Raw genomic sequence first — 19,212 nt, 5'->3', positions numbered from 1 at the left:
GGCATAAGGAATGATGCGGAAATGAGTTATTGGCTGCCAGGAAGCCAACAGCTCACTCAACAACATTGTCTTTGATATGTGTGTGTGTGTGTGTGTGTGTGTGTGTGTGTGTGTGTGTGTGTGTGTGTGTGTGTGTGTGTTAACCTTAAACTGGTCCTTGCGGATGACTCCTCCAGGCTGTATGTGCTGGCGGATCTCATGTAGAATTGTGAGCATGGCAATGTTGGTTTTTCCGGCACCAGTGGGGGCGCATATGAGCAGGTTTTCATTGGTGTTGTAAGCCGTCTCGAACACTATAGACTGGATTCTGTTCAGCCTCTTCATTCCCTTGAATACCAACTGGCCGATCTGGGAAAGACAGATATTTCATTTTAAAATATATGCAAATATTAGAGCGAGAAACGATTCAGAGCACACGTGTGAGCTGCTAATACATTCCAAGCACATTAAGATGGTTTAATAAGGCCAGATCGTAGACTGTAAAATATATGGACGTAGTATCCGTGACGTCACCCATAGGTTTCTGAACACTGCAAAAGAAGCTACAAGTAGAAAAAGAAGCGGCCAACCAGCGCCATTTTGTTCGCGCATCATCGCACCCACGGCGGGATACCAAATAAGGGCAAAGAGGCGGAGAGAGAGCAGAGCTACAGACACCTGCTGGCACTTTGCTTAGACCTGGCAGACAGACTTTACTTTGGGAGAAACGCTTGATACTCTATTACCTGCGACTCGTTTGTGTTCTGACCACATGTGCTTGGCTATACACTATATCAATAAAGTGTTTAGACTTTTAAAAACACTGTTGTCTTATGATGTTTTTCTACAGGAGGTAACGCAAATTACTTCCAAACACTTCAAATATAGTCTGTGTTAGTAAATGCAAGACTATTGAAGAAATCCAGACATAAAACTGTATGATAACGCTTCAGATGACTGTTCTAGAGCCTACAGCTAATCAATCTGTCAGATTCTGGAGTGCTTTACGGGTCTAAAGAAAAATATTAATGATAAATGATCTTAAATAAAACACATACATTTATAGAGATGGTGTATAAGTATATAACTTTACTCAAATGGGAGGCCACGTGAATAGTTTATGAGCACAATTAAGTGCACAAAGCATTCTATATCATCTGATAATTGTAAGAAATAAGTCCAAAAGGCAACTGACTGTGTAAAGCCACATAAAACAACACAAAAGTACAATATATATGCAGAGATCAGTGGCTAATCTGCCGGAGTCAGCTGAGGTGAAGTGACAGCGACCAGCGAGACCTAGCTGTCACTCAAGTGGCCACGCCCTTAATTATGCAAACTTAATATAACCTAATATAAAGGAAATGGATGAGTTATAAAAAAATTCACCCCCCTCACAGTTGTCATGAAGGGTAATATTAGCTATATGAACCAAAATCGTTCTTTGTACCAGGCTGTAAACACCTTTTTTTCTGCTGTAAAGTTGGCCATTCTAACAGTGGGCTCAATTGATATTTGCTCCACATGGAGCCAGGACTAGCGGAATTTGGATGAATTGCAGTCTCAGTTACTTCCGTATTGGCTTCCCGAGGGAGAGCGGGAGGTTGCTGCTTGGGCCAGACAGAGTCTACGAACATTTTTTGCTATTTATGTGCAGATTTTTGTTAAAAAATCTGCATATTTATTTGGAATGATCTTGCAAGTATTGTAACTAAAAACTTAGTATATGAAATCTCGTTGCATCTTGTGTTTAAATACACTATGAACAGCAGCTACACAAACAGGGTTCATACACATTTTTACTACTAAAATACCATGACTTTTTCAGGACATTCAAGTCCATTTTCATGACCGAATGTTTCATGTGATGTCTACGTATACGTGGTAAATCATAGGAAAACAATGAACGTTTAAATATATTACAGGATATCATCAAACACGCAAAAATCTCTTTAGTTTTAATTTATTTTAATATCAATGTAAATGAGATGATGCTTACACACCACTAATAATGTGAGAGCATGTTTTTGGCCAAGAAAAGAAATGTAAAATTCTCTTTATTCTCCATTTCCACCTGGGGATACTCTTCCCGAGGCCCTCAGACTATGCAGAGTCACTGATTTGATCCAAGACCAACGGCGAGATGATCCCAAGGTTACCATATCCTGGACCAGGCTGTATCCTGAGCAGCTACTGTGGTGGTCATGGAGGAGTGGAGAACATGAGACTGATTCCTGTGACGCTCCAGAGACAGACGAGTCTTCGCTGAGGCCAGCTTCCAGCCTCCGCCGCTGAGACTGCAGCTCTGCACAAGACGTTTGGCCAGCGGAGAAATTAAAATGGTCGTGCCCAACTGAGCCTGGTTTCTCTCAAGGTTTTTTTCTTCACTTTCGCCAATTAGTGAAGTTTTTTTCCCTCTCCGCTTTTGCCAGTAGCTTGCATGGTTCGGGATCTGTAGAGCTGCGCATCGTTGGATTTGCCCTTCAATATTTGGACTCTCAGTAGTGATTATTAAACCACACTGAACTGAGCTCAACTGAACTGAACTTAAACACTACAAACTGAACTACACTGTTCCTATTTACTGTGACCTTTTATGTGAAGCTGCTTTGACACAATCTACATTGTATAAGCGCTATACAAATACAGGTGAATTGAATTGAATTTTAAAGACTTTGGAGCTAAACTGTGCAGGACACCGGCCCTCCAGGACCGAGTTCGCCCACCCCTGAGTTAGACCAATAGAAGATCATTTAAAATAAGGAAAATATGGAGCAATATTTTGGTATTTAAGTAACTTTTGGACAAAAACGTCTACTAAATGACTAAATGTAAATGTAATTTCCATTACTTTTCCAAGACCTTGTGGGTTTTTCTGTGTTTTCAAAACTTTTCCAGGCCTGGAAAATGCCATGTCAAAATTTCCATTACTTTTCCAGGATTATCCTGACCGTATGAACCCTGCGCTAATTATTTTCTTTATTCTCTACTTCCACCTGGGGATACTCATCCCGAGGCCCCAAGAGACTATGCAGCACCATTGATGTGATCAAAGACCTGTGAAGAAATGATGCCATGGTATCCAAAATCCTGGACCAGGCCGTTTCCTGAGCAGAAGAGAAATGTCATGCTCAACTGAGCCTGGTTTCTCTCGAGTTTTTTTTTCCCCCTTTGGTCAATTGGTGAAGTTGTTTCTCCATTGTCGCCACTGGCTTGCTTGGTTTGGGACTGGTGGAGCTGCGCATCGATGGATTTTCTCTTCAATGTTTGGACTCTCAGCAGTGAAAATTAAACCACACTGAACTGAACTCTGAAAACTGGACTGACACAGTTTCAATCAACTAGAACTTCTGTGTTCAGCTGCTTAGACACAATCTACATTGTAAAAGCGCTAGAGAAAATAAGGATGAATTCAATCGATATATAAAATAAGATCTTTTTCACTTTTATTTAATGTTTACAGTGCAAATCCAGCTAGATATACTTATTTGGTAAACAAAGCAAGTCTCTCATATAATAGATCTATAAGGTGAGAAAGTATTGCATCGTTTATTGTTACAATAACAATAAGATAAGACAGTCAGACAGTTGCAGCTCATCTAGAACGCCGTGGCCTGGATTTTGACCAGAAGCAGACAATCAGAGCACATCACACCTGTCCACAGGTCTTTACACTGGCTCCCAGTTACATTCTGAATAGATTTAAAGTATTATTACTTGTCTATTAAACTTGATGCCCAGAAAACAAACTCTATTCTCAATATTTACCACACAGAAAAATTAAATATCGCAATATCAGATTTTTCCAATATCATGCAAATGCATAATTCCAAACGTAAATCTGCTTTATGCTGGAGATAATGAGTGTGTGTAATAGCAGGTGTGGTATGGCTAACACAAGTGTGTAATGGAGACACATATGGTCAGAGTGACAGTGGGACCGGGAGCCAAAAGCTTAATGAAGCCACTTTAATGCGCAGTTAATGAGTGACTCCGGTCTCCCACAAGGCAATCATCCGTGACTTTATCTAAACTAATCAATCACTGTACGCCAGAGTCAAAGGATGCTGAACCTAAAGCAGAGCCAGCCAAAAAAAACATACTTTAGAGATGCTGTCAGATCAAGTGCTTCTCTGGGACACCTTTATGAATGGCTGAGCGTGTGCAGGGGGCTCAAACATTAAAACCTAGCAAAAAGGACACAAATGGGGAAAGTCTCGGAGCTTTCAATCAATCCGCTTACTTTGACAGCCATCGGCGATGACAGATTTGTGATGAGAGATGAAAAGCCGGAGAGTATTTCTGTATTTTTGCTGAGTCTGGTTATTTTCGCCAGCAGCAGCCATGTATGAATCCCCCTATTTTCATGTTACATTTGATTAAAAAAATGAGCATACATTTGGAAAATGTGCATAAGAAATACACTGTAAAAATGCTGGGTAAAAATCGAATAAAATGATCCATGAATAGTAAACTAGGATCACTCTGATTGGATTATTACTGATTACAGATGAGTGGCCAGACGTGCTCAATCACATCACGTGCTCCTCTCAAAATTAGTTTATGAAACTACACATCGAAGATTCCGCGCATTCACAGCCATCAGCCTGCCATACTGAGCATAGCAAAGACGGTTGACGCTTCGCCACAAGATGGCAACAGAGAGCACAAAATAAGTCCTTAGAGGAGAAAAACTCAGCGTAAATTTCAAAGTACAGTTGAACAAATCATTATTAAACAGGTAAGTGACATTCTGAGTCGATCTTTCTCTTTTGTGTGTGGTAGTGCAGTATTTATACTATAGTAATCTACTAGTGTTTGCTTTGCTCTGGCTTTTTCGTGGTAAATTATTGTGAAATCTCGATTACAACAGAGAAATACTGGGAAATCTCTGTAGACTGATGGCATTTCATGCTGTTCAGCCTTATATTCTTAAAATGTGAGCAAAATCAGCTGTTTTTCACCACTTTAGACATTACGCTAGAGAATCATTAGCCGCATTTCCACTATCGGGCCAGTGCGAGCCAGGGCTTTAATCGGGCCAGGCCGGGCCAATAGCCCGGGAGGTTGAGAAATGAGGCTGAAATCATGTCGCGTTTCCACTGTCGGGCTAGTTGCTCGCAGCGCGTCACGCAAACACCGCCCCCAGAACGTCCCCCGAATCAAACGTCACACAACCCGTCACACAACCCGCCCACTTCAGCGAGAACAAAAAACTCAAATAATGTCAATACCTACTTGATAAGCTAAACCAATTTATAAACCAATTCTCAGAAGACAAATAGGCATACTTGTCTATTACAATAACTGTTTGATTCCCCAAAGCATTAGAGTCGTTACAGACAATCAGACGATCATTACTAGACAACAGTTAGCAAGCATATTTTATTCAACAATACCTGTTTTGATACCTCAAATAAAAAGTTTGGTATGTTAACAATCTAGTTAGTAACATAAAGTAGCTTCGAAAGAAAAAAAAAACTCTTTAACACATTTTAAGCCCCACTTTGGCCCGATTACGCCCCGGAAGTGATAGTGGAAATGCGACTGGCCTTGGCTCGCCCTGGCTCGCTCGCTTTAGGCGCGATAGTGGAAACGCGGCTATTCAAACACTAGCTCTAAAGTGATGTTTGTGAATGAGCAATGTTTCTGCTGTTCTGACGTCAGCTGCAGATGTGAATGAATGGCGGAAGAAAGTAGTTCCTCATACAAAAGGGTTTTTGAGACTTTCCGTGTTTGATTGTCTTTCTTATATACATGATTATGCTGTCGAACTGTTGTATAAATGCAATATCACACTCATGGCAGTGCAAAATGGCTGTATAGCAGAACTGGTGATACTAAGGCACTCGGCCTGCAGCTTTGAGCCAGCACATGCCTCCCACCAGTGGCAATATTCAGCCATATATACTCATGTGATATTAATCGTATATATTAGCAATGTATATGGGCAATTTAAAGTACAAACACCTGAAATGGTTTTGGGAAATAAGTTGAAAACAAATCCAGAAATCTTGAACTCATCGTCTTTTTTCCCCTATCTGACGTCTCCAGCTCTCCGCATCCTTCATTCTCGTGTCGGTGTCTTGAATCAGGGGATCAGGATTCATTAGCAATGCTATCGGTCTCTTCTTTTACCGTTCTGCTCTGGCACGCTTTAAATTAAAAGAAAACAATTACACCCAGAGAGTTATTCCAGGGCTCCGATCTGATTTAGAGTCAAGACTGAAGCCAAACGGAGGGGATTATTAAGAGCTGAAAGAGTGACGACGTGTGAGGATCATCTGGACAGAAGGTTGTGAAGTTGCTGACTACCTTAGAACAGAACAGTAAGCTATATGTCTTTGTGTGCATGTCTATTAACCCTACAAGAAGTGTCCAGTGTGGTATTTCAATTTTACATCCGTTTTATAGACTGTCCCAAAAATGCTAGTGTTCCTCCTAAACATGCTACTGTTCAATAGTGTTTCATATTTAACGGCAGTGTTCTGTAAAACTGTATTAGCGCTATTAGTGTTCATTTTGGTTAAAATATTTGGGAATTATAGGGAATAAAATACCATTTTTTCATGCAGAATTATCTGAATCAGCCAATTACAAAGATCCCACTTCAGTCCCTGATTTAAAAGTAGCTTCATCAGTTTTAACGGCCCAATTATCCCCCCCCCCACCTCCCCCAAAAAATCCCATAAAGCACTTAGCACTTTATCGGTTGTGGGTGTTTCCAAATAACTTCACCTTCTGCTGAACGCCAGCAAAACATGAGGAGAAAGAAAAGTGTATCGCTCTTCGCCTCCCATCAAGAGCCAATCCGACCCATTATATTCCCAAGGTGGGTCTTCAGAGAAGCAACTTATAAATATTCATAGGTAATTAGGAGCTCTCGTCCTATCCGACTGAACGGTTGCATCACCACAGTAACCAAACTGCCGCGCTTCTTTTAAGAGTCCCCTTCATTTTGATTTATCAGCTTTGTCTATAAAGAACTGCCAGTGTCCCTGCACGCCTTAAACATGCAAATGAATGCAAATGTATGCATGCCCCAACATTCACCTTCCAAGTAACGCATACATGTGGAGTTGTCATTACTTAATGATCTCGGAAAATGTCTCGCATTTTGGTTATTTTGTTTAGAAGTGTACTCAGCGCTGTGATGAATGCTCGTCAGATGACATGAAACGGCGATGTGGGTCAGGGTGGTCCCACATGTGCTATTGTAGACTAGTGTACGCGGTAATGTAGCCCTGAGGTAATCCATCAGCGAAGCCCATACAGCGTAGGTTTGAAAACAAGTGTTCGCTGTTTGTCAGAGGAAGGTTTTAATCTCTCTTTATACTGGCTGCAGAAATAACGGTAATAAACGGGACTTTTCATCACCGGGTGCGAGTGGAGTGATTTCAGGAGGTTGAGTTTCAGGCTCAAGGGTAAATCTAACATTATCAGGCCAGGCTCCCATTCAAAACATCAAGAGGCTCAAATCACTTGCACCTCAAAGCAAAATCTCAGCTACAATGTAGACATGGGTTCCACACAGTTCATTCATGTTATCCTAAAACAAATCGATTAAGTTAACGTAACTGTTTTTACAAATTTAAGTGGATTGAACATAAAACAATTAAGTTGTCCCAAAAAACCTAAAGGATTGTGTTGATTCAGCTCATCTTAAATAAGTAGTTGAACTAGCGGCAAAACTGAGTGCAAGAGATAGGGCTCTAACATACACCTGGCACAACAATGTGCAAGATGTGTTTGGCGCGATTTCTTGCTATTTTTAGACCAGCGCAACCCTATTTTTCACATTTTGCGCAGGTTGTTTAAATAGCAAATCCATTTGCGCTGCTTTGTGGACTCATGGGTGTGCTGGTCTATAAAGGAGGTGTGTTAAGGTGCATTGATGGCTCATTGTTATTTTAAGAAACTAAAATAGACCGTACCATTGACCAACTAAAAGCTGCTCTAAAGTCCAGTGCAGAGCACGTTAGTTATGCACCTTTGCAGGTTCGAACGCTTACACAATGCTTAATACACAAATATCTTTACAGATGAAAACAATTAAAGGATTAAAATATTACAAACATTATTATTTTCTCCATCAATATAAACACCACTGCCTCCATGTTTTCTTCAGCTCGGGGGGCTTTTTCAGTTTATTCATGACGATCTGCATCAGTATAATGTTATTATTATTATCAGTATTATTGATTATCTGCAGATTTATATTTGTTTTAATAAAAACAAGTGTAGACTTGTCCAGCTGTGGGGTTTTGGAGACATCTAAATCACCATATGGAGCATAAGAACAGGACGTGTGTTTGGATATAACTCAGTTGTTTGACCACACTTCATTATTATTGATCATTTATTCCTCTGCTGGAGATTAGAACTGAATTTAGAAATAGTTTTGAAACAAATCTTTGCTCTTAACAAATGAAATTAAATATGTGGGCTAATGGATGTGTTCAGTGGAGTGAGTTTCCAGCGTTTCCTCACTCCACCAAAGTAAAGGAGTAAAGTAAAGAAGTAAAGTAAAGAGAAAGTAAAGAGGCTGAATGGAGGAGGCTCGTTCTTTATCCTCGTGCTGCAGATGCTCTGTTTAACTGTTTTCTCGCTAGTGAAGGGTTTAGTCTTTACACTTACAAAGTCCGCCATGTGAATAGCAAATGCACCATGGAGCGACACAACTGACTCGTAAAGGGAATGTGAAATGAGACTCTGATTGGTTTAATGCGCGTTATGCTCAAAACACACCCAGAACTCATTAAGAGAATAAGCACAATCCTGTTAGACCATGCGCTGGGGCGCAGAGCATATTTATCCATCCTTTAAATAGCAAATGCAGATTCAGACACAGCCTTCAGAGTTTGTGCCTAGATTGTTAAAATAGAACCCTTAAAGTCTGAATTATTACGCTGTGTTCACACCAGACGTGGCCTGTGCGAATAAATTGCGCTATTCATGTGTAAATAGACATGTTCATGTGTCAAACTCCCTTTACAATAGACACGTATTTCCCAAATGATGTTTTGTAGAGCAAGGAAAATTTCACAGTATTTCCTATATTTTTATGCTGGAGAACGTCTTGTTTTATTTAGGCTAGAATAAAAACTGTTTTTACTTTAGTTTAATATTTTAAAGTCAATATTATTAGCCCCCTTACGCAAAAAATAGTTGCAGTTGTCTACAGAACAACCTACTTTTATACAATGGCCTGCCTAATTACCCGAACTTAACCTTATTAAGCTAGTTAAGCCTTTAAATGTCACATTAAGCTGTATATAAGTATCTTGAAAAATATCTAGTAAAATATTATGTGCTGTCATCATGTCCCTTTATTATGATATATAAATATAAATTTACAAAAACATTATTTGAGTGGACTTTGCATTTCTGATTATGTACGGTTCATTAATAAGCAAATATAATACTGTGGGATATTAAGCTATGTTTAAGTTTTACTCATTTCGCTCTTGCATTTTGGTTAATGCTGCAAAAAAACAGCATTTGGATAGTGAATTAAAAATGCATTTTATAGCGCAGTGCTTTCTGCATCCGGTATGAAATGTCTACAGCTGCAGGAAGAGTGAAATCAGCACAGTATAACCCATTTTTTCTTCAGCCGATCATTTTCAGAGGTCGAAAATTTGATGCATCCCTACTAAAATCAAACTAAATTCAAATGAATTCTGAGTGTCCATGCATGTGATTTTATTTGTGTGCTGGTGTAGACTGACATAAGCAATTCCATGCAAATGTCAATCTTGCCATGAAGAAAATTACGTTTTCAGCAAAATAGCGAAACACTTTCTAGGTTTTTTGTGTAGGATTGTATATTACAGAATGGTAAAATGTCTCTGTTAATGTTTTCACACAATTATATTTGATAAAGTCACGCAAGTGCACATCTGTCACATCCATAACCAAGCTTTTTCCTCATAAACGCAAAAATGTCAAACAAAATTAACTCAATCATGTTTGTATTATAGAGAGAGAAACTCTAATCAGTTTTGATGAGCATTATTTCTCTTGAGTTGTGCAATTTAATTCACTGAATTTCTACAAAGTATGTTGTAGACTGTAAACTTGCACACTTTTATGTTCACATCCATAACGCATGCTTACGTTCCTCATTTAAAATCGAAAACATGTTTACGGATTGATATTTTTCTGACCCCATAACTCTGTGGTTGGCAGTTTTGTAAAATATAAACGGATGCTTCAATATAATATCAACATACACTTTCTATGAGTATTTATATTTTAAGTTTGTTCTGCAAATGTCACATCCATGACGCTGGAATAGCTCAAATAAGTCATTAATGGGGTTTGACGTGACCAGCTTGACCTTCTCAGGCTGTTTTTCAATCACTTGCTAACGTCAGATTCCTAACAAGTCTGTGCAGATGGTGCGTGCAGCATAAGGGCTGGCAGATTTTACTCTCCTCAGTTGTTCTGCCACTCAGGAATAACAGCAGTTATCATACATCCTCTTTTACCAGTGAGCCAAATGTCCACACCAAACAAGAATACTACACATTGACATGTACAAGTGCTAGGTCATATACAGTAGCAGTCATAAGTATTAGTCTCAAATTAGTCACATATTTCCCAAATGATGTTTAACAGATTCAGGAATTTTTCACAGTATTCCCTGTAATATTTTTTCTTCTGGAGAAAGTCTTATTTGTTTTATTCCAACTAGAATAAAAGCAGTTTAAAATATTTTAAGTCATTTTTAGGGTCAATATTATTAGCCCCCTTAAGCAATAATTGTTTCAGTTGTCTACAGCAGTGTTTCCCAACCCTGTTCCTGGAGGCACACCAACAGTTCATGTTTTGGATGTCTCCCTCATCTGACCCATTAACTTCAGGTGTTGGAGTCGTTTCTAATGTTCTGATGAGTTGTTTCAGGTGTGTTTGATTAGGGAGATGATGAAAATGTGTACTGTTGGTGTGCCTTCAGGAACAGGGTTGGGAAACTGCATTAGAAGAGACTCCAAAACCTGAAGTTAATGGGTCAGATGAGGGAGACGTCCAAAACATGAACTGTTGGTGTGCCTCCAGGAACAGGGTTGGGAAACACTGGTCTACAGAACAACCTACTGTTATACAATGGCCTGCCTAATTACTCGAACTTAACCTTATTAAGATAGTTAAGCTGAATATAAGTATCTTGAAAAATATCTAGTAAAATATTATGTGCTGTCATCTTGTCCCTTTAATATGGCGTGTAAATATACATTTACAAAAACATTATTTGAGTGGACTTTGCATTTTCGATTATGTGCGGTTCATTAATAAGAAAATATAACACAGTGGGATGTTAAGCTATGTTGAAGTTTGACTCACTTCGCTCTTGCGCTTTGGTTGATGCAAAAAAATGATTGAAAAAAAATAAAAATAAATGGGTTTTATAGCGCAGTGCTTTCTGCATCCGGTACGAAATGTCTACAGCTGGAGGAAGAGTGAAATCAGCACAGCATAATCCTTTTTTCAGCTCATATTAGCTCAAGTTTTCACCAAAATAGCAAAACCCTTCCTAGGTTTTTTTGTGTAGACTTTTATACTACAGCACTGTAAAAATGTCTCTGTCAATGTTTTCACACAATTATATTTGATACTCTTAAGCAATATTTGTTTTGGGTTGTCTACAGAACAACCATCATTATACAATAGCTATGTTTTCATCCAAAAATGCTAATTAAATTTATGCGCAAAAGTGGAATATCGCATGAAAGACATGTGAATAAAGCAGCGTTTACATTCTACGATTCAAAGAGAACAAAATCGCCACTTCCTAGTTAATTGGCGCCAAATATCAACAGTAAAAACGTAATTTACAGCGATTATTTAAAAGATTAAATAAATCTTTTCTTTATTTAATAAACGACTTGTGCCTCTGAAGATAATGCAGACACCCAATGAACGTGTGGTGGTGTTTGAAGGTGTGAGACGCAGAGTGCAGACGCTCTGGACAGTTCTGGAGGTCATTAAAAATATAACAACACTAATACTGAAATGGTAAAGGAGTTTTAGAATGACCAAAACAACAGTTCAGATGCTTCACAGTGTGCTCAGACTGCTGGTTTATCCATTCAAACACACATTCTCACCATCACATGATCTCTTATAACAAAATCACATGACCTTTTTAATGCGTACACTGGAATTTGTTCGGTAAAAGTGTTTCCATCATAGTTTATGTGCATCTTTTCTTATCGAATAAATCCTACTCAGTTATGTGCATGTTTTTTTATGCACATTATTAAAATGTATGTGCATCTTGGTGTTTCCATCAACTGATTGAAAATGCAAATAAAAATAGGTGGACGAAAATATAAGCTAATGACTTGCCTAATTACCCAAATTTTAACCTAAAGCCTTTACATTAAGCTGAATACTAGTACCTTGAAAAATATCTAGTCGAATATTATACACTGTCATCCTGTGCCTTTAATATGATGTACAAATATCAATTTACAAAAACATTATTTGAGTGGACGTTGCATTTCCGATTGTGTATGTATGTACATATACAGTGGGCTATTGCGCTATTTTGAAGTTTTCTCACTCTGCTCTTGCACTTTGGTTGATGCTGCAATAAAAACAGCCTTTGGATAGTGAATTGAAAATGAATGGGTTTTATAGCACAGTGCTTTCTGCATCCGGTATGAAATGTCTACAGCTGGAGGAAGAGTAAATAAACCAATTTTCAGCTCATGTTAGACCAAAAACCAAAAATGCAACCTTCAGCTGATCATCAGATGTCGAGAATTTGATGCATCCCTACTAAAATCCAACTAAATTCAAATGAATTCTGAGTGTCCATGCATGTGATTTAATCTATGTGCTACTGATGTATACTGACAAATAAGCAATTCCATCCAAATGTCAACCTTGCCATGAAGAAAATTACGTTTTCATCAAAATAGCGAAACACTTTCTAGGTTTTTATGTAGGCTTGTATATTAAAGAACGGTAAAAATGTCAAAAAGACAGAAAGTAAATAAACGGCAGGTGGATATGATGCAGGTGAAAGCGTTTTATGTCTGTATGTATGCCAGTATATGAACGGAAAAAGTTTTTGGCTGTTTTAGTGTGGATGACGGAAGTGAAGTTTAATATTAGACTAATTTTGAGAGGAGCACGTGCTCATGATTGACCCAGCTGGCCCACATTAGCTAATCACGATCCTCCAATTAAAGGTCACTATTTATATAATTGTATATATATATCCTCATTTGCATTCTACAACTATCTTTGTCTGGAAGAAACCCCGGTCCTCCTCTTCTTCCACCTTTATCCAGAATGTGCAAGGTGGCCCAGTGATGTCAAATTTTTCACACAATTATATTTGACACTCTGAAGCAATATTCGTTTAGATTGTCCACAGAACAAACCACTGCTATACAATGGCTTGCTTAATTACCCGAACTTTAACTTATAAGCCTTTTATTGTCACTTTAAGCTGAATACTAGTATTTTGAAATCGAATATGATGTGCTGTCATCATGGCAAAGAGAAAAGAAATCAGTTATTAGAAATGAGTTATTAAAACTATTGTTTAGAAATGTGCTGAAAATAAATAATCTCTCTGTTAAACAGAAATCGAGGAAGAAATATACAATTCTGACTTCAGCTGTATCCCCTAACATCAGAAATCCACTTTAAATTGCAAATCAAATGTACGAAAAAAGATGCGCCTGACTGGAAGTTTTCAGTTCTGAAAGTTACACTCATTACGCTTCATCTCAAAACATTTTGCATATGGCATGACCCCTTTAAAACAAATTATACATGCTCCGCTTTTTTCCAGTATACTTTATTTCTGTACTTATTCCATTAAATTGTACCAATCGCATATACGCTGCGGCAATGGCACGGTTTCCAGGACAGCGATTCGCTCTACTCCTACACGAGCCGGTGCTCAAGATGCTGGCAGTCTGTGCCCAGAGCACCCTTAACACTTTCAGTCAGACGCTTTTACAGCATTTTTTTTTTTCTCCAAAGAGCGAAATCATTATCAGCAGGGAGCCAGCATTCACTTGACCACGTTTGCATCTCTCCAATGCAGAGAACAAAAGCCGGTTCCTTTAGGGTGTCGTACTAAATACTGTTGAAGCCAGAATTATTAGCCCTCCTGTATATGTTTATTCCCCAATTTCTGTTGAACAGAGAGCAGATTTTTTCAACACATTTCTAATCATAATAGTTTTAATATCTCATTTCTAATAACTGATTTATTTTCTCTTTACCATGATGACAGTAAATAATATTAGACTAGACATTTTTTAAGATACTAGGGTTTCTGCAGGTTTCATCAAGTAAAATTTAAGACATTTATAAGACTATTTTGACTGAAATTTTAGACTTATACAGGGCTAAATGCTAAGGATTGTTTTCGAATATCCCAGTTGGAAAAGATTTTCAGTTGCTCTATCAAAAAATGATTATAATTTAATACATTTAATAACACAAAAATAATAATTTAATAATAGAAAATATTTAGGTCAGGTCAGTATCATTAGCAGTAAATAAATGGAGAACTTTTAAACAAACGTTACTGTGAGGAAAGTACTTAACTGCTATATTTAAATAAGTTAAACGTTTTATTGGTGGCTCAGTGGTTAGCACTGTGACCTCACTGCAAGAAGGTCGCTGGTTCGAGTCCCGGCTGGGCATTTCTGTGTGGAGTTTGCATGTTCTCCCCATGTTGGCGTGGGTTTCCTCCGGGTGCTCTGGTTTCCCACAGCCCAAACACATGCGCTATAGGGGATTTGATGAATTAAATTGGCCGTAGTGCATGAGTGTGTGTGTGAATAGGCATGGGACGATAACCGTTTTTAAGGTTTACCTTGGTTTGGAATAGTCAAGGTTTTAAACCCGCCGAAATTTCCAGCTATACCGTTACTAAGGTATGTTTAAGGTTTTTTTTACTTGCCATTTTCAACTGTAATGAAATCAGTGTTTTTGAGACTAATAAAGACTGCAGAATTCAATGATTCTGTTGAATTTCTTAGCCTGACATGATTACGGTTCCAAAATACTTTCATTGTTTCTCAAAATATAATATATTGTGTTTTGTTTTTACCTTGACATTTAAGAAGAATATATTTTAGAGCAGTGATCACAATACTGTGAAACTGTGATATTTTTATCCAAGGTTATCATACCGTCAGAATCTTATACCATGCCTATAAGTGAATGTGAGAGTGTATGGGCATTTCCCAGTACTGGGTTGCGGCTGGAAGGGCATCCACGGTGTAAAACATATGCTGGAATAGTTGGCGGTTCATTCCCTGATGAATAAAGGGACTAAGCTGAAAGAAAATGAATGAATGAATGAAAGTTTTATTGAGATCGGGATTGTTGGTGATTGTATGGGTGTTAAAGGCCAGATTGGATAGCTAAACATAAACAAAGAAAAGTCAAGACCTGCTTAAAAAAATGACCTACAACACAATCTTTCAGTAGATTTAAGACTTTTAAGATCTAAAAAATTTGCTTTTGAGATTTAAGACATTTTAAGGCTTTTTAGGACCCCACGGATACCCTGATGTATTCAGCTTAAAGTGATATTTAAAGGCATTTAAAGTTAGGGTAATTAGGCAAATCATTGTATAATGATGGTTTGCTCTGTAGACGATATATATATATACACATATATACATATATATATATATATATATATATATATATATATATATATATTGCTTAAAGGGGGATATTAATATTGACATTAAAAGGGTTTAAAACAAAAATTTATTTTATTCTAGCCGAAATAAAACAAATAAGACTTTCTCCAGAAGAAAAAATATTATAGGAAATACTGTGAGAAATTCCTTGCTCCATTACACGTCAATTGGGAAATATTTAACTATCATATATTTTGACTTCAACTGTATATTGATATACGCTCACCGGCCACTTTATTAGGTACACCTGTCCAACTGCTTGTTAACGCAAATCACGTGGCAGCAACTCAATGCATTTAGGCATGTAGACATGGTCAAGACAATCTGCTGCAGTTCAAACTGAGCATCAGAATGGGGAAGAAAGGGGATTTAAGTGACTTTGAACGTGGCATGGTTGTTGCTGCCAGACGGGCTGGTCTGAGGATTTCAGAAACTGCTGATCTACTGGGATTTTCACGCGCAGGCATCTCTAGGGTTTACAGAGAATGGTCCGACAAAGAGGAAATATCCAGTGAGCGGCAGTTCTGTGGGTGCAAATGCCTTGTTGATGCCAGAGGTCAGAGGAGAATGGCCAGACTGGTTCCAGCTGTTATAAAGGCGACAGTAACTCAAATAAGCACTCGTTACAACCGAGGTCTGCAGAAGAGCATCTCTGAACACACAACACGTCCAACCTTGAGGCGGATGGGCTACAGCAGCAGAAGACCACACCGGGTGCCGCTCCTGTCAGCTAAGAACAGGAAACTGAGGCTACAATTCACACAGGCTCACCAAAACTGGACAATAGAAGATTGGAGAAACGTTGCCTGGTCTGATGAGTCTCCATTTCTGCTGCCTTATTCGGATGCTCGGCTCAGAATTTGGCTTCAACAACATGAAAGCATGGATCCATCCTGCCTGTGCCGGTGAGTGTAGTCTATTGAGTGAAAGCAGTAGTCTTTGCAGGACATATGGAGAGCGCATGATGGCAAGTAACAGCTCTAAAATGGTGATCTGACCACCTGTGTGTGGAGGGAGGAGGGAGGAAAGGAGTCTGCGGTGAGTGCGATGGATCCTGACAGTCTAATTAACTCTGTGGATGAAGGGCCCTCGGCCATATGTGCTGACTGGGTGAGCTGGGAACACAGCAGAAACTCACCCGTGACTTTAAACACACTAATTGGACCAACATAGCCCCCAGCAATCATTTCACAGCAACATCTAAATACCTGCACCGTCTCGCATGGATTTCTTGACTGTCCTGGTTTTAAAAAAGCTACGAGCAAAAAAACGTAATAAATAAATATATGTGGAGTTGACAAACAGGGAGTAAAAGGAAATGCTTTTTTGGTAAAACCTCATATTTGACAAAAACAAAGCTAAAGCATATTGGTATATTTATGTTATTTATTTATATTTTGAAGATGTTTAAAAGAATATAAGGTGTTAACAGTGACACTTGTAGCGAAATTAGCTCAGTTTCTGAATACTAATGATCAATAATAACGAGTTATTATTAATTGTCACATGTTGCAGTGCCCTCTTTTGGACACTTGAGGGCACTAGCTTGTTTTAAGTGTCTAGTTTAACTTCATTTCCTACAATTCTTTGCACTTCTGATTGTATTCTGTTACAGCTGTCTCCTGTTTGTTCATTTAGCCCTGTCTTGTGTTTTAGTTGCCTATAGGATTTTGTTAGCCCCTCATGTCTGGTATGTTTGGTTATCTAGTTTTGTATTTGCTTGTTCTTGGATTCTTGTTTGTTTTTGTTAGCACTGATACCCAGTTTAGTATTTGCAGATTTTTAGATTCTTAATTGTGTTTGTTAACATTGCTACCCTGTTTTTGTATTTGCTTATTTTTAGATGTTTTGTCAGTTCTTTGGACTCATTTCTAGATTTTTGTATCTTGCGTAAAGTTCCTGTACAAGATTAGGAAACCTCTTGGTTTCTTGTCGAAATAAATTGCTGCACATGGATTTTTGTGTTTTGTGATTCTCCACCTCGTGACAATTAATTATGAATATTCAGGATTAACTTATAGCTAATTTAACTAAATAAATATAACAATGACTTTGCCTGTTCATCTGAGCAGACTCTGTAATTATTTATTTATTTAGAAAGGGAATTATAACTACTTCTTGTGAAGTAGATGAATAGTTTAGAAGTAAACCTGTTTTAGTAAAGCTTGTAGCAAGATCTATCGTTACAGTGACCTTTTCTGTGAGGCCAAACAAAGACAATCCAACGTGGTTATAGCGTGATTTATTGACTACAAACGTACAAAACATAACAAAAAACATTGAAAGGAAAGAAAGCGAGGAAGTAAAAGAATTTAGGTAAACGATGGCAAATCTAACTCCGTTCCACACAACTATTAAGAGCTACCAGCGACCTTCTTACTATTAGGTGACAGCTAACCATTGAGTCACCGTGCAGCCCCATTAATAATACAATTATTTCAATAAATAGGGGTGTCACACCAAAGGTCAACAAAGCTATTTCATAGCGGTTGCAGAAAAGTTAAAAATGAAAAAACATTCGCGAAAAAAACTTAACATTGCATGTCATGGGCTTCACAGGGGGCTTCAGTCACATGATCTTGAATGGGGGATTGAAATAAAATAATTGCATACAGTACAGTGTCCCACCAGCACATGGCTTTCAATGACAATTTGTGTCAAGTCTCTATGTTTTTGTTTTTTTTATATATGGATGAAAAAAAGATTGCAGTTAACTGAAATATAGCCCCTTCTAAAATGGTTTAGGGTATTCATTAAAAATGTTACGATTTTACTGTATAAGACCAGTCATTTATTGAACTGTGCTTGAGATATTCTTACCATAGCACCATATTTATATATAAACACACACACACTACATGACAAAAGTCATATTGTCAATCCCAGTTTTAGATTCAGCAAATAATAACTTGACTTCTAGTTGATGATTTGGTATCAGAAGTGTCTTATATGAAAGGTAAAGGCCTCTAGATTTTGCTTATTTGAGCACAATATAATATGATCATGTCTTGATTATGAATGATTTGATTAGGACAGTAAGGTCTGACTCTGCTTAGACTAAAGTCTGCTCACTGAACCTTCAATAATGTCCAGTATAGAATATGTGCTCATGCTGCAGTGGAAACAGAATGAATATTGTGTCTGACTCCATCATGAGCTTGGAGGACTGCATCCATACATCTCTGACATGACTCAAATCACTGATTAATAAAGTCATCTGGAATGGCAAAGAAAGCCTTCTTGCAGGACTCCCAGAGTTCAAGATTCTTTGTGTTCATCTTCAACACCTCCTCCTTCATCTTACCCCAGATATTCTTAATAATGTTCATGTCTGGTGACTGAGCTGGCCAATCCTGGAGCACCTTCTTTGCTTTCAGGAGCTTTGATGTGGAGGCTGAAGTATGAGAAGGAGCGCTATCCTGCTGAAGATTGGCCCTCTCCTGTGTAATGTAATGTGCAGCACAAATGTCTTGATACCTCAGGCTGTTGATGTTGATCATCCACTCTGCAGATCTCTCACACACCCCCATACTGAATGTAA

At 38.2% G+C, this 19,212-nt stretch overlaps 1 protein-coding gene across 1 annotated transcript in view; it reads right to left on the bottom strand.

The window, feature by feature from the left end:
* Window positions 1–19,212, bottom strand: part of ascc3 (activating signal cointegrator 1 complex subunit 3) — a 281,455-nt gene that overhangs the window by 178,102 nt on the left and 84,141 nt on the right. Inside the window, 1 exon segment of the mRNA XM_056476127.1 lies at window positions 145–348. Within this exon segment, the coding sequence (XP_056332102.1) occupies window positions 145–348 (204 nt within the window).

Source organism: Danio aesculapii, chromosome 16 (genome assembly GCF_903798145.1).
Source record: "Danio aesculapii chromosome 16, fDanAes4.1, whole genome shotgun sequence".
NCBI lineage: Eukaryota > Metazoa > Chordata > Actinopteri > Cypriniformes > Danionidae > Danio > Danio aesculapii.
The sequence above is the reverse complement of the archived record's forward strand: the minus strand, read 5'-3'. Positions and strand labels throughout refer to the sequence as shown.